Source organism: Pelobates fuscus, chromosome 2, assembly GCF_036172605.1.
Source record: "Pelobates fuscus isolate aPelFus1 chromosome 2, aPelFus1.pri, whole genome shotgun sequence".
NCBI classification, from domain to species: domain Eukaryota; kingdom Metazoa; phylum Chordata; class Amphibia; order Anura; family Pelobatidae; genus Pelobates; species Pelobates fuscus.
The window spans coordinates 380,550,416-380,566,696 of NC_086318.1; the positions used below are offsets into that span (position 1 = coordinate 380,550,416).

At 42.1% G+C, this 16,281-nt stretch overlaps 1 protein-coding gene across 1 annotated transcript in view; it reads right to left on the reverse strand.

Annotated features, from left to right (window-relative positions):
- Nucleotides 1-16,281, reverse strand: part of WDPCP (WD repeat containing planar cell polarity effector) — a 262,222-nt gene that overhangs the window by 184,294 nt on the left and 61,647 nt on the right. The window contains exon 8 of the mRNA XM_063441857.1: nt 1,993-2,184. Within this exon, the coding sequence (XP_063297927.1) occupies nt 1,993-2,184 (192 nt within the window). The remainder of the gene's footprint in view (nt 1-1,992; nt 2,185-16,281) is intronic.

A 16,281-nucleotide genomic window follows, 5' to 3' on the forward strand; every position in this document is an offset into this window, starting at 1 on the left:
TTCAGTGATGACTGAAAGCCTATGGAATCAAAGCATAAAAAAGTAAAAAGAGAAAAAGTTAAGTAAAAAGTAAAGTACATAAATCCACCATGTGAGAAATAAGCCAAGAGGAACAGGAGTCTTTGGGTCAGCTACTGGGAGCCCCCCGCCTTCTCCATCAGGATATTTTTAATGTGAGCAATAAATGCTAAGTTTTATTGGATTAAGAAGATCTTGAAGTGCTGTTTTACACTGTATGTTTGTATTTTTTTCTGATAAGCACCAGGATATATATATATATATATTTATACACACACACATACATACATACATCTATTGCTTGTTACTCACCCTTTCTTTTAGTATAAAGGTATGATATTGCCCTGGTGCAATCCCACGTTGTAGATATATAAAATGACAAAGAAAAAGATGCACTCTGCAGTATTCCAATGATAAATGGGTGTTTAATCCATGTAAGGTCTTGAGATCAGATATATATGTAACACCTTATATGGATTAAAAACCCATTAACACCACAGGACCATGCGGTACCACACAGAACACCAGACCCCCCCCCCCCCCACTGTCCTAACCTCCACAAGACACAAGTGACAACATCACGCCCAAGTAGAGAGGAGGAGGGAGGACACCCAAGAACTCACCCCGGCTCAATCACTCGCCACCTCAACACCCCTAACACGTACACGGTCCGATGAGTCGAGACACGAACCTGCCCTGAACCAACACTGAACCCCGACCGTAGACTTGGGAAGGTTGAGACTGAGATCCAGGGCGAATGAGACCAGACTCAAGGACCAGGGCACCACACTAGATAATGGGAGGCTAACACTACCCATAGAAGCCCGCCAAACGAGCCCCCCATCCATCGGGACTATAAGCCATTAACCCCCAAAATACTAAACTAACACCACCAGCGGCACACCCACAAGCACACATCCCCCATACCCACAACCACACAAAAACACGCAGTTAGCCCGACTGACCCCAACCAGGAGACAGCCTCGAACAGAGAGAAACAACACAAGGGCCCCACGACACGGGTTCTGAACACGGACACTCCTACAAGGCAACCAATAGAGACGTACCGCTTTACACCTCTACGAAACATGACCTAGATACATTATATAGCACTCTAACATCGGCTAACCGATTCCCTATAGAATGCACGCAACCACTATGCAATATACAGTAAAACAATATCATCATAGTAACTACGCCCCATGAGACCACACACACCCAATGTACTTAAGAAAGGTACAATACAAAATGAAACAAAATGCCGAACTCAAAAATCACAGGGATCTTACGTTATAAGCCTCTGTGTAGGCTAATGTTGCAAAGCTACTGATGTAACAACCCTGCATCTCAAACCATCTATCAAATCTACAACACTACCCCTATGTGGGTAAACTGTTCTCTATCAAATGTTATGAATTGCCCACCTTTACCTAGGTCGGAACCACTACGAAATATGTAATAAGCCTTCCTTTTGTTTGTTTGATGTAATATGCCTCTGCGTAGGCAACAATGCACCCTCTTTTCAAACCTGTTACATGTCTTCTAACATTTTGCATACGAAATAAAAAAAAATAAACATTTATCATTGGGAGACTGCAGAGTGCATCTCTATTTATTTGTTATTTTATATATACATACATACATACATACATACATATATATATATATATATCATAATTTTAAAAATTATCTTTTTCAGCTTTTACTTTTTCGCGCACTGTGGTCAACTCACTGCGTGAAGTCAGCTGTGGATTTAATTGGTTAAAAAAATACAGAAAAACATAATTGATACGCAATGTAACTGAATACATCAATTATTTTTAGTTGGCAAGCAGAAAAGGCAAAACCTGAACAATGGATTTATTTTGTGCTAAATCAACTATTACAAATTCTATTTAAAATTTCTACACAGGAGGAAGTGATTTATTTCAAACCATCATTATAAATGTACACATAGTTTTAGTAACATTTCACCTCAAGTCTGTTGGCTGTACATCCTAAAAGGACTAGGTTGGCCCGGTCTTTGTCACTTGACACTGGAGACCAGGGCCAAATGTCATCGACGGGTACCGGCCACCAGCAAATGGCAAGGTCCTGCATACAGTTGAGAGCAAGATGACGATTCAGGTGTCTACCTAATGGTCCAGGTAGGTCAATATATGAAATCTAAAGGGGAAACACAAACAAAAACATGTAAATATTACATCCAATAATTTCAACTTCATAAAATGTAGTTTATTTCTAGCAGGAAAAGTTATGGCAATTAATTAAAATGTACCTGGCTAAACAAACGTAAAGAGACATAAACTAAGTGCAGTCTCTAGGCAAAATTCCAAGTCATAGTACAGCATTTCAATTTGTTTATTGTATATGTTGCGATGTATGTCATTAGCACGGGTGGCAGAGATCTGATAAATGTATCCATCCTATTATCCTCTATCCCTAGCAATGGTTTTGTTTTTAATTTTTATATTCTTTATTTTTGTTGTACAAAAAAGGTTTACAAACAGGCCATCAGTGCCATGATAGCTGTAACAGGCATATCAAGGAATTCAGCATCATGACATAGGATTGAATTGCACAATTTTTAAATAAGTAAATGATAATGCAAGTCATGCCAGAAGCGGAGTAGGTTCGAGTAGTAATAAAAGGTTATGTAAACTGTAATTTTTGGTATTTAAAATAGGATAATAATAATAATATAATCAGAGAATAACAGTATGCTTCACAGTTATTAGCAGCTTCTGATTGATTTATATGTTAGCATAAGATTGTAGATTAACAACATTCAGGCAATTTGCACATATATCGCTTTTCAAGAGGGAAGCGCGTTAGGTAAGTATGATTATTAATGTTAGGTCACAACATGTGTAGCTGCTGGTCAAGGTTACACCTTGTATAGATACATAGGGCAAAAAAAACAACAACATGCTATTATGCCACTGTGTAGGAACTAAACCACGTAAAACATAGAAAACAAATACCACTGGGTATGACAATGCGCAAGAAAGTAGAGATAGCCTGTGTCACAGCAACTGCTAAATTGCATCATTTAAACATCTAGTTCAGCTTATATAATACCACTGGGGGCCAACTATAAGTAAAGCTGCTATACAGGTTAAAACAGAAACATCTGCACACTGAAAAATATATGGCTAATAACAGTGAGGCAAATAAGCTCCTCCGGCAAGATTTGTGGGACAGCCAATTCCCAATGAGGGTGAGTACCAGCCTCTGTTGTCCTCTGACCTCCCAAGTGAGTCACTCCACTGCAAGCAAGCACACCGGGAGCCCACGAGTATCTTCCACAGGGTGACATCTCGGCTCTCCGACAGATCTCTTGTCCGCCGACCGCAGCACTTAGGTAGGCAATAGCTGGGGATTTGGGCCTTCGGAACCCGTCGAGTGTAGTAGGGGTGTGCGTGTACGCTTGCCTGGCGTCTGGATGGGTTGTAGCAAGAGTGAGGACCCAAGCCCAGAAGTGTGGTTCGCCGTGACAGCCTCTTGCGTCTTCTTCTCTACCACTTAGTCAAGGCCCTCTTTGCTTTTTTTCTCCTCCCCGCATCCTTCTCTGCAGTAGTGTGGACCATGACTGTCAGGGGTCCGCGGGCGGCTAGTAGGGGAGGCTGCTCGCAGCTCGCAGCACTCACCCTCAGTCCATCGCCGCCCGTGGTCTCCCCTCCTCCTACCTGTCAGCGAGCGGCGTCTCCTCTCCGCCGCTCGCCGCTCGCATCCGTCACGCCTCCCAGCGGCAGCATGTATAACGCTGCACGCTGGAAGGTCGTTGATTTATGCAAACGCCGGGGTCACGTGAGTGACCCGGCGTTAAAGCAACAGTACCACAATCACAGTGGGAGGCTTAGATATCTCCCACGTGTGATTGTTAATTCTGATTGGAAGTTATCCAATCAGAATTTAACCTAGGGTATTTATACTCACCTTTCCTGTTCCTCCCTGCCCTGTTGTGGTCTTTGCTGTATAGTATTGATTCTGAACTTGTGATTTCTGGTTACGTACTCTCTGGCTTGTTAATCTGACTCTGTGACTTTCTCCTACCCTTTGACCTCGGCTTGTTTATCGTTATCCTGTTTTCTGGTTCCCCTGACTCGGCTTGTCTCCTGACTATTCTGTGGGTGCTTAGCCCGGCCACTCTAAGGTCCGGTACGGCATCTTTTCTGTTTGTGTGTGTGTCTGTTAGCGTGTTGGGTTCCCGGAATCGTGACATTACAACAGGGCCATTATGGAACCTGCTGACATTCCACAACTCCTAGTTAATCAGGAGGCTAGAATGGATGGTTTAGACCATCGTATGGATCAGTTTGCCCAGGCTTTACAAACCATACTGGCTCGTACTGCCCACTTGCAACCTGCCGTTCAAGAAGTTGTTGCTGCTGGGCCAGAACCCAGTCCTGATCCGGTAACCGCTCCTGCTCACGTGGTTCACATGACGCCACCTCAGCGCTATAGCGGTGATCCAGCATCGTGCCGTGGTTTCCTCAACCAAATTGATATTCATTTGGTGATGAATCCGCGCTCATACCCCACTGACAGAGCCAAGATTGCTTTTTTGATCAACCATTTGTCAGGAAAAGCTCTAGCATGGGCCAACCCCATGTGGGAGAACACGTCCCCAATGTCCTTTGCAGACTTTCTAACAGCTTTCAAACGTACGTTTGATCAGCCCGGCCGGGTTGCTTCTGCTGGCAAAGCTCTGCTCAGGATCCGACAGGGCAGTAGATCAGTAGCGGATTATACCATTGAATTCCGCACTCTGGCAGCTGAAGTGGTTTGGAATAACGACTCCCTCGTAACAGCTTTTCAGGAGGGTTTGGCCGCTTACATATTAGACGAAATAGCATCCAGGGAATTGCCTATTCTTCTGGATGATCTAATAGATTATATCATTCTAATTGACAACCGTATAAGAGAGAGGCGTAGTCAAAGAAGAATGAATACACAGGGGTTACCTGCTTTACCCAGTACTGCACTACTAGCGTTACCTCCCCCTACTCAACCACCTCCCGAACCCATGCAATTAGGTGCTGTAGGCTTATCTGAAGCTGAAAGGACATACCGCAGAAGGGAGGGTTTGTGCCTTTATTGTGGTAAGAGGGGGCATCTCCGAAGTAACTGTCCTAGTTTGCAGGGAAACTACAGCACCTAAGGCCTAGAGAGGGGTCGGCCTCGGGTGTTATGGTTTTTTCCCCTCATGTGTCCATCTCCAGACCATTCATTACGGTTACTCTTTTGGTCAATCAAACCACGATTACAACTAAAGCCTTGATCGATTCAGGTGCTGCAGATAACTTTATCGATGAGAACTTTGCTAAAACCGCAGCCTTGAATCTGATCCAAAAGGCCACACCCTTGGCCGTTGAGGCCATAGATGGTAGACCACTTGAGAAACCCCTGGTGACCCATGAGACCCAAGAAATGGTAATGGCCGTGGGTGCCTTACACAAAGAAAGGATAACCTTCCAAATAATTGACTCCCCTACAGCTTCCATCATACTGGGCTTCCCCTGGTTAGTTAAGCATAACCCGGTACTTGATTGGGGTTGTTTGGATATACTCTCCTGGGGGGAATCCTGTCAACGAGACTGTATGGTCCGTTTACGTCCCGTTTGTTTACTCAATGTCCCTACAGCTAAACCCCTTTCTGTTTCTGTCCCCCCTGTCTATGCAGACCTCGCATTGGTCTTTGAAAAAAGGGAAGCTGATAGACTACCCCCACATCGGGATTATGATTGTGCCATAAACTTGTTACCTGGAAAGATGCCTCCTAGGGGCAAGGTCTACCCGCTTTCTGAGAAAGAAAACCAGGTCATGGAGGAGTACATACAGGAATCCTTACGTAAAGGTTTTATCAGAAGGTCCTCCTCTCCGGCTGGTGCTGGTTTCTTTTTTGTTGCCAAGAAAGAGGGCGATTTAAGGCCATGTATAGACTATAGAGGCCTGAATAATATAACAGTTAAAAATGCTTATCCTATCCCTCTCATTACTGAGTTGTTTGACCGTGTCAAAGGTTCTAGATTTTTTACCAAACTAGACCTCAGGGGGGCTTATAACTTGGTTCGCATAAAAGAAAACGATGAATGGAAGACAGCGTTCAATACACGCAGTGGGCATTACGAGTATCTAGTCATGCCTTTCGGACTGTGTAATGCTCCTGCTGTCTTTCAGGACCTCATCAATGATGTCCTTAGAGATTTACTACATGTCTGTGCCGTGGTCTATCTCGATGATATACTTGTGTTTTCTCCTGATCTGGAGTCTCATCATGCCCATGTGAGGAAGGTACTTAAGAGATTGCTACAAAATGGTCTTTATTGTAAATTGGAGAAATGTTTATTCGACCAAACATCAGTACAATTCCTAGGGTACATCATTTCTGAACAGGGGTTCAGCATGGATCCTTCAAAATTAGAAGCCATGTTGTCTTGGCCTCTTCCTCAAGGCCTTAAAGCAATACAGCGGTTTATAGGCTTTGCCAATTATTACCGCAGATTTATTAAAAACTTTTCATCAGTCATTGCTCCTATCACTAAACTGACTAAAAAGGGTTTGCACCCCAGGGTTTGGACTCCTGAAGCCATTAAAGCCTTTGAGACTCTCAAAAAGGCATTTGCCACTGCCCCTGTATTACACCATCCCGATCCTTCCCTTCCCTTTGTAATGGAAGTAGACGCTTCAGAATCAGGTGTGGGAGCTGTATTGTCACAAAGACTATCCTATAACGAACCCCTCCATCCATGTTGCTACTTTTCTAAAAAACTATCTGATTCGGAGAAAAATTATGATGTCGGGAACAGGGAACTATTAGCTATTGTGATGGCTTTTAAAGAGTGGAGATACTTATTGGAAGGAGCCAGACACGAAATCCTGGTTATCACTGATCATAAGAATCTCTCCTATATAGCTGATGCTAAAAGATTGTCCTCTCGTCAAGCCAGATGGTCCTTATTTCTTTCACGCTTTCAGTTCATTATCACATATAGGCCTGGGTACCGTAATGTCAAGGCTGATGCTATCTCCCGACAATACGAACCTTTGGAGTCTATTGCCCCCGCTCCTGAACCCATTGTACCCACGTCTAAGATAATAGCCGCTACCCGTTTGGTTATTTCGTCCCTTTTCCTGGATGGTATCAAGGCATACCAAACCCAAGCACCCTCTGAGACACCTGTTGATAGATTATACGTGAAAGAAAGAGATAGAAAGAAATTGTTGGTTTTATTTCACACCGCCAAAACGGCTGGTCACCCAGGGGTTACCAAAACATACAAAGGTCTCCTTCAACAATTCTGGTGGCCTTCACTTAAGAAAGACGTAGTGGATTATGTGCAGGCTTGTCGTGTTTGTGCACAGTGTAAGTCCCCTACTGTTAAACCCCAAGGTCTCCTGATGCCTTTGTCCGTACCCAAGAAACCATGGACCCACCTATCCATGGACTTTATTGTTGATCTTCCTTCATCCGATGGAATGACAGTAATTTTGACTGTGACTGATAGGTTCTCTAAGATGGCACACTTTATTCCACTCAGAAAACCCTTCTGCGGTTCAGTTGGCTCGGGTGTTTGCCAATGAGGTTTTCCGCTTGCATGGTATACCACAGGATATCGTATCCGACAGGGGTCCTCAGTTTGTCTCTCGGTTTTGGAGGGGCTTTTGTGCTGAGATGGGGATTTCCTTGTCATTTACCTCCTCCTATCATCCACAATCCAATGGAGCTGCCGAACGGGCGAATCAATCTGTGGAGCTGTATTTACGCTGCTTCACGAATGCACACCAGGACAACTGGTCTCACCTCCTTCCCTGGGCTGAGTTTGCCAGAAACACTGTGACTCATTCGTCCACTGGCTTAAGTCCTTTTTTGGTTGCTTATGGGTTCCAACCCTCTGTCCTTCCCGGCGTATTCTCCGACAAGGGAATACCCGCATTGGACGAGCACCTAACCTCCTTACGGAAGATGTGGGATCAGGTCCATGCTACTCTTTCTCGAGTGGCTGTTGCTCAGAAGAGATTTGCTGATCGCCGTAGAGGTGCTGCTCCTTCTTATGTTCCGGGTGATAGGGTTTGGTTGTCCTCTAAGAATCTCCGCCTCAGGGTCCCCTCTATGAAATTCGCACCCAGGTTCCTTGGCCCCTTCAAGGTATTGCGTAGGGTCAATCCTGTGTCCTACTCCCTGGACTTGCCTCCTTCCATGCGTATTCCTAACACCTTTCACACCTCCCTTTTGAAGCCCCTGCTCTGTAATCGATTCTCTGGTCCTCTCAGGTGTCCAGTTTCCATCCGCGCAGCCTCTAGTGACGTGTACGACGTGGCTGCCCTGCTTGATTCTCGTTTTTCTCGGGGTCGCTTGCAGTATCTGATTGACTGGAAGGGATACGGTCCTGAGGAGCGGTCATGGGTTTCTGCCTCTGACGTGAACGCGCCCTCTTTGGTCCGCTCCTTTCATGCGCGGTTTCCTTTGAAGCCTTCGGCTTCCCGCCCGTTGGGCGGTCCTCGAGGGGGGGGTTATGTCAGGGGTCCGCGGGCGGCTAGTAGGGGAGGCTGCTCGCAGCTCGCAGCACTCACCCTCAGTCCATCGCCGCCCGTGGTCTCCCCTCCTCCTACCTGTCAGCGAGCGGCGTCTCCTCTCCGCCGCTCGCCGCTCGCATCCGTCACGCCTCCCAGCGGCAGCATGTATAACGCTGCACGCTGGAAGGTCGTTGATTTATGCAAACGCCGGGGTCACGTGAGTGACCCGGCGTTAAAGCAACAGTACCACAATCACAGTGGGAGGCTTAGATATCTCCCACGTGTGATTGTTAATTCTGATTGGAAGTTATCCAATCAGAATTTAACCTAGGGTATTTATACTCACCTTTCCTGTTCCTCCCTGCCCTGTTGTGGTCTTTGCTGTATAGTATTGATTCTGAACTTGTGATTTCTGGTTACGTACTCTCTGGCTTGTTAATCTGACTCTGTGACTTTCTCCTACCCTTTGACCTCGGCTTGTTTATCGTTATCCTGTTTTCTGGTTCCCCTGACTCGGCTTGTCTCCTGACTATTCTGTGGGTGCTTAGCCCGGCCACTCTAAGGTCCGGTACGGCATCTTTTCTGTTTGTGTGTGTGTCTGTTAGCGTGTTGGGTTCCCGGAATCGTGACAATGACAGGCCCCCACATAGGAGCTGTCCCAGCAAGCGCTTGCCGAGGGCTGTCCTTCGCTGCCTCCCTCTCTGCTCTCAAGTGCACTTTGGCCCAGAATCGCTCACAAAATTGCTCAAAAGCCCTCCCGATCTGCTCCTTGTAGGGGGCCCGGGTTGCAATTGCCGCCATGCGGCCATCTTGTGATGCAGGCCTCAGGTGCGCAGTCTCCCAGGGTTTACAGCTACTGTTCACCACTGCTCGTAGCTATGGACATGTGAGCCCTTCAGTGGGGATCGGGATATCCCCCACCGGTCCAAAGGGGGGAGGGGGAACAGGGCACAGGAACAAGTTGATCCATTATAGTCGAAAGAGTGGCAGTCCCCTCCGGCTCAGTTGTAGTAGCAGGCCGCCAAGGCTTACAGTAGCAGCTGCAAGGAGCTAGGTAATCCAGACTTAGCCGGTCTGTAGAAATACCTTATGGAAACTTAAAAAGCAGATTTTCTGCCGGTAAATCGGGTAAGATACACCTGAAATTGCTCAGAAGTGAAATCTATCGAGGAGCCCCAGTTGCATGCGGCTGCCTCGGTCGGCTGCCAGGTCCCTCCCCCCTCCCTAGCAATGTTTATACAGCTGATAAGTATATTTGAAAAGCACCCTGTCCCGAAAATACAAGGCAATTGTTATATAACCACTATTTTTTGTTTTATATAACCACTAATTTTTGTTTTATATAAGAAAAGGCTAAACAAAAGGCAGTATTAGAATGGATGGATTCCTATACTTTCTACATACTTTTCTGTATACGGGGGTGTAGATGTTATCTTGTATAAATCCTATTTAAATTTAAAGGTCTCAGACACTCCAGGGTGGGGAACAGTATTCTACTCGATTTCCAGCTTGCTTTCAGTTTTACTATTGATAATGAACACCATTTCTGACTATGTTAATAGCGTTTACAATGCCATACCGGTCCCCTTTTTTAGATGACTGAATGAACCCTATTCACACTATCAATGGCACTTACGTGTTAAAGGAACACTATAGTCACCTAAATTACTTTAGCTAAATAAAGCAGTTTTAGTGTATAGATCATTCCCCTGCAATTTCACTGCTCAATTCACTGTCATTTAGGAGTTAAATCACTTTGTTTCTGTTTATGCAGCCCTAGCCACACCTCCCCTGGCTATGATTGACAGAGCCTGCATGGAAAACAAACTGGTTTCACTTTCAAACAGATGTAATTTACCTTAAATAATTGTATCTCAATCTCTAAATTGAACTTTAATCACATACAGGAGGCTCTTGCAGGGTCTAGCAAGCCATTAACATAGCAGGGGATAACAAAATCCTAATTAAACAGAACTTGCAATAAAGAAAGCCTAAATAGGGCTCTCTTTACAGGAAGTGTTTATGGAAGGCTGTGCAAGTCACATGCAGGGAGGTGTGACTAGGGTTCATAAACAAAGGGATTTAACTCCTAAATGGCAGAGGATTGAGCAGTGAGGCTGCAGGGGCATGTTATATACACCAAAACTGCTTCATTAAGCTAAAGTTGTTCAGGTGACTATAGTGTCTCTTTAAGCAGATCTAGCTAGTAGTGAATTTACTGTGTAACTGAGTAAGGTTCAATACTCAGGAAGGTCAACTAAGCCTTTTTATTCTTCTGAGGTTGATAAAATGTGCACCATGAAGATGGGTATTAACTTTTGGACCCGAGGCCATATGTAGAAACGAGCAATAAGCTGAATGTAATTGTGTCCTAAGGGTCTAACAAATTGGAGTTTTCCATAGGGATATAAAACTATTAGACATATGCTCAGAATATCTACAAACATTTTTTTATTATTATTTTGAGCACCATAACCACAACAGTCTCTTGCAGTGAGTATGGCAACAGGATTAGTGTGGCACCCTTTTACGGTAACAAGTCAAACCATTTAACTATGATTTAACAATTTACTTGGTTGTGTCCCCTGGGCGTTTGTGCCACATCTGGTTTTCTCCTGCAGGAGAAGCCGAATGTCTCTATAGAATAAAGCACAGTTGATACAGGACAACACTCATTGGCTGAGAATGCTCAGTGGTCTCAGGTATGGAGCAAGACCCATGTAAGATTTCAAACCATGCTAAAATGGTTTGACTACTTACTATTCAATGGTGCTATGGCCCTCCTGGCAACAGCAAGCTGTAGTGGTTATGGTGCCCAGTGTGTTTATGTAAACATATTCTCTGCACCCTAGATTTCAATATTATTTTTTTGCTATTTCCCATTAAATTCAGAAGTTTCAGACTTTATAAACATACTTCAGGCCCATTTGAGTTAAACAAATGTGTTTAAATCTGTTATATTAAAAGGGGTATTTATGACATTTCTGAGAGCTAAAATATGTAATCAAACAATTTCATAGCTTTTTAAATCTAACATTCAAGCATAACAGACTTCCATGCTGATTTTTTTATTAATAGGGTGCTGCATTAATTCATTGCTGAATGCAGATCTCAATTTATAACATGTTGTATTCTTTAAAATATAGACAATTATGTAACTATGTAAATATACAAACAATAAATTTCAGTCAAGAATTTTCAACGTGTTGAATATTTATATATAAAAACAAGTGGTTATCTTTTTCTAAAAGTAAACAGAAAATACACACACACAACCGTCACAAAAAAAATGTGAAAAATGCCGGCGAGTGCTTTTTTTTTTGTTTGGTAAAAAAAAAAATCTTCATCAGAGAGAAAGCAATATCAATTTTTTCCTGGTCTCTGTTGAACATCTGCATAGATGCACACACACAAGCGCTCTCCTGTCTCAGGGAGGGATAAGGATTAAGTTAAAAAGGAATTTACTTCAACGACTCCAATCAATACCAAAATGTAGAGTCATGGTTGCCTGACGGCAGCGACCTACCAGAAGGATTTGAATCTGCTTGTTTTAAATGTCAAGCACAAAGATGAGACTGGAGCAAAACTAGTGTTTCAGACAGATCACACGACACATTAGGAAAAAATGGTTAGGCTACTTAAAAACAAAGCCTTTCCCCTCTTTTCCCCATTCCTCGTGAAATTAAAGACTACAGACACAAACATCCACTTTGTAGGAGAATGTATTCTTCCTGCATAATGTGGATGAGCTACAGCTTCATGCGTAAAAGTTTATGCAGCTCCTGAGAATTGTGCTTCTATTTCACAGAAAGGGATTTGCTGAATTTATTATTCAAACTATGTTATTTTTGAGCACGGTTATTTGAAAACATGAGCAGTGCACCATCTGGGTGACACATGCCAAGGCAATATAGATTGCACTGCATTACTGCTTAAGGAATTAAAAGAAGGTTGATAGCTTGAAAAAAAATTAAAAAATTATATATATATATATTTTGCCATTGCTGGTCAGCAATAATCGAACCACTTTCTGGGGATTAAGCGCATGGATAAGCCTACTGGACCAGACACTAGCAAAGGGCAGGGGGTCTTCTTATCAGAGAAATGCTTCTGGAGCCAGCCTCACTACAGGATAGATTGCTTTCATATTTCTGTCTGCAAGGCAACAAAGGATGGAAGTAATGCGATAATGCCAGAGTGCAATGGGTGTTAAAAACCCGTTGCATTTATGTATTGTATTTAGTAAATAATCAGACTCATCCAAATTGTGATTTCGCCACTCAACCAATGCCATTAAAATCAAGGTTAATGCTTAGATAATCTCCCCCCCCCCCCCCCCCCCATGTCCTGATTGGGATGATAGAAGTTCTCATTTGCATGGCCACAACAATGCTGGCCTTATTTGCTAAATACGCCGAAATAGATAAATCATATAAAATGCAAGGATCTGACTATTATGAGAAGAGTCTTCCATTAACCTATAGACTCTTCATAAGCTGAAAGAAGTAAGACAGCATCGATGCAATCAAACCCCCTTCTATGCAACTGAAACCCCTCGCTGAAGGAGTTTCAAGCTCAGTGCCAGCGGGTCCATGCTGAGAATCTGACTAAGACAAAATTTAGATCACATCCCACATTAACATCTTGGTGATACAGAATAGCAAATCAAATAACAAAGCAAAACAAATAGCAGAGCAAAAAACACACAAAACATAAAAGGGATGTATTCACTAACCTTAGTGAATAGAAAAACACATTGGAGAAAATTTAGGCAGAAATAATAAAACTGTGAATACAGAAGCCTTGGAGAAGTTTTCAATCTCACTGAATTTCGTCTTAATTTAGTAAATTTGCTTCTTAAGTCACCATAAATCACTCCTTAAAATGTCTTACATAAACACCCAATTGCTCTCTGTGTCATAAACAACTAGTGTTAGGAAAATAACAAAATAAAATGCACTTTATTGATGAAAATCATATAGTTATTAAAGAGGGGCAGTCACTGTTCTGCTGGTAATAATCCCTTTCCTCGTCCCATTTGCCTAAACATATAAAACACACTTACCTTTGCTGCACTTTTGTGCGACTGGCAACTCAAAGGTGATCTAAGGGCAAATGTGTACCAGGCATTGTCTTTCCATGTTTCCCTACATGTGTACTGGTCACATTAGAGATTAAACTACATTTCGAATTTGCATCCTATGCCAGCACAATATTGCTTTCAATACAGTCTAAATAATACTAATAATAAATATATATATTTTTAAATAGTTAGATATTCGTATGTTCCACTGAGCTCAAACTTACAGTTACTATTTAAAAAAAAAATCACATACAGCATTAACTAAGCTAAACAATTGTATTTAGGCAAGTGTACAAAACCAAGAAGAAAATAAAAAAATACAATAAAAGGGTTTATTTACTAAACATCCCATTGTAGGAAACGAAAAACTGTATTACAAAAAAAATAACCAAGCTATGACTACAGCCAAGTAAGCCTACATTTTGCAATTTGTTTTTTAATTAATTAATATTCAGCATTTAATGAACACATGCTCTGATCTGCACAACCTAAGCAGTACTTGCTGAAGAAGAAATGGTCCCACCATCACTCAAAATTACATTTTGAACATGAAGTGCAAGATGACAGCACATGTACAGAAGAATAACTTGAGAGTTGCTTCTAAAGGAATGTTGAATCGTACTAGAGTCAGCATTTAAGTGTTTCTTCATTTGATATACTTTGCTGTGTGTGTTGCCTGGATCTCTATTCCCATTTATGTTTTGTTTCTCTGCATTCTGTATTTTACACCCAGTAGTAATGGTTATAAAGTAGACAATTCAGGTTTATGGTTTAGTCAATTTAGATTGTGCACATAGCATGATCCTTAAAGGACCACTATAGGCACCCAGACCACTTCAGCTTAATGAAGTGGTCTGCGTGCCTGGTCCAGCTAGGGTTAACCCTTTTTTTCTACCAGAGAGGTTGCATTAATAGAGATGTTGCACTACTAGAGATGTTAAGTTGTAAGAGTTGTTGCATTTCCGGAGCTGTCGCATTACTAGAGTTGTTGTATTAATTGTGCTGTTGCATACTCAGGAATACTACGCTGCCAGAGATGCTGCATAACCATAAGGGCGGCATTACTATATATCTTACACCGCTACGTATACTGCATAACTATATTATTAAGTTTCTATATACATATACAGAGAGAGGGTGCACTACCAAATATAGGGTATAACTATAATCCTACATTGCAAAAGAGACTACACTACTGATTATATGACCTAACTATGTAAAGGCATACTCGTGTGTATATATAGCATAAAGGTACACGCTGACTACACTTGGCATTTCTAACACAGGCCCTCACTGTGGATACTGCATAAGTACATAATAGGCACTAATATGCATATGTGGTGTCGCTAACCATGTTGCACTCTCAAACATATCGCATTGTCAAGAATGTATTATAGAGGTGTTAAATATGTTAAACATCCACATAGACGGCAGCACTACACAAATCACTGTGCTATAGCGCTAGTTAGATGGTACTACAAAGTTGTTGCATAGCCATGTTACGAATTTATTGTAATACTGAATATGCTGCATAACTGTGTTGATATCATAACCGCATATACTGTATAAATGTACATGTTGATATTTTCAAAATAATAAAAAAAAAAAGAAAGAAAAAAAAAATGTACCGTATATACTCGAGTATAAGCCGACCCGAATATAAGCCGAGGCCCCTAATTTTACCCCAAAAAACTGGGAAAACGTATTGACTCGAGTATAAGACTAAGGTGGGAAATGCAGCAGCTACTGGTAAATTTTAAATAAAATTAGATCCTAAAAAAATTAAAAAATAAAATGTCGGCCTCCATCCGACTATATTGATACAACTTGCACTTGGTGTAAACCTGCGCTGAGAGGAGAAACAAAGCACAGCTCAGACATACTAAAGCACTAACCCAATGGGGGCCAGAGCTCCCCAGCCAGCCAGATAAGCCCCTTAGGCCATATATGTGACAGCACTGGTCTAATTGAATTTTTTAGGTACTAAACTAAAAGGAAGGCAGTAAAAGTCTGCCTTAAGAAATCTGAGGCCTGCATCCTTCTAAAGACATGTTTGCAGGGCATAGCACCCAAATCATATTTATTAGTGAATATTATTATTAGCATTTTAATAGTGCCAATATATTCACAGTGCATTAAAAGTATCGAAAGGTGATATTTGAATGTGAAGAAGGCCCTGCTCAATTGAAATTTAGTTATAGTTCTGCCAAAAGTATTGGTGCTAAATGTGGTGTAAAAACTATGGGTTCCTAAATGTCTAAAGCTAAACAGGAAGAAGTTTAAGACACAAATAGGGTTACTCAATGAAGTGAATATTGTCACTAATTCAAAGTGAAATTAACATTTAACACCAATGTAGCCGAACTGGAAGAAGAGGTGACATAAAGAATGTCACCAGTTCACCTGTTTTGTCCTTAAATTTGAAATTCACTTTGAATTTACTTTCATTGACTGACAATTCTCACTTATGTGATTAATGGTATAAAGAGATGAAACAACTGTATAAGTTGCAATGCCACTGATTAGCAGCAATTTTTACATCACTTATAATTAATTCACTATTAAGGGAGATGGAAAAGAAATAGGGAAAACAAAAACAAAATGTAAGACAGCCCATCAGCCCATCATAGGGTTACAAATGAATCAAGTGTCTTAAATAA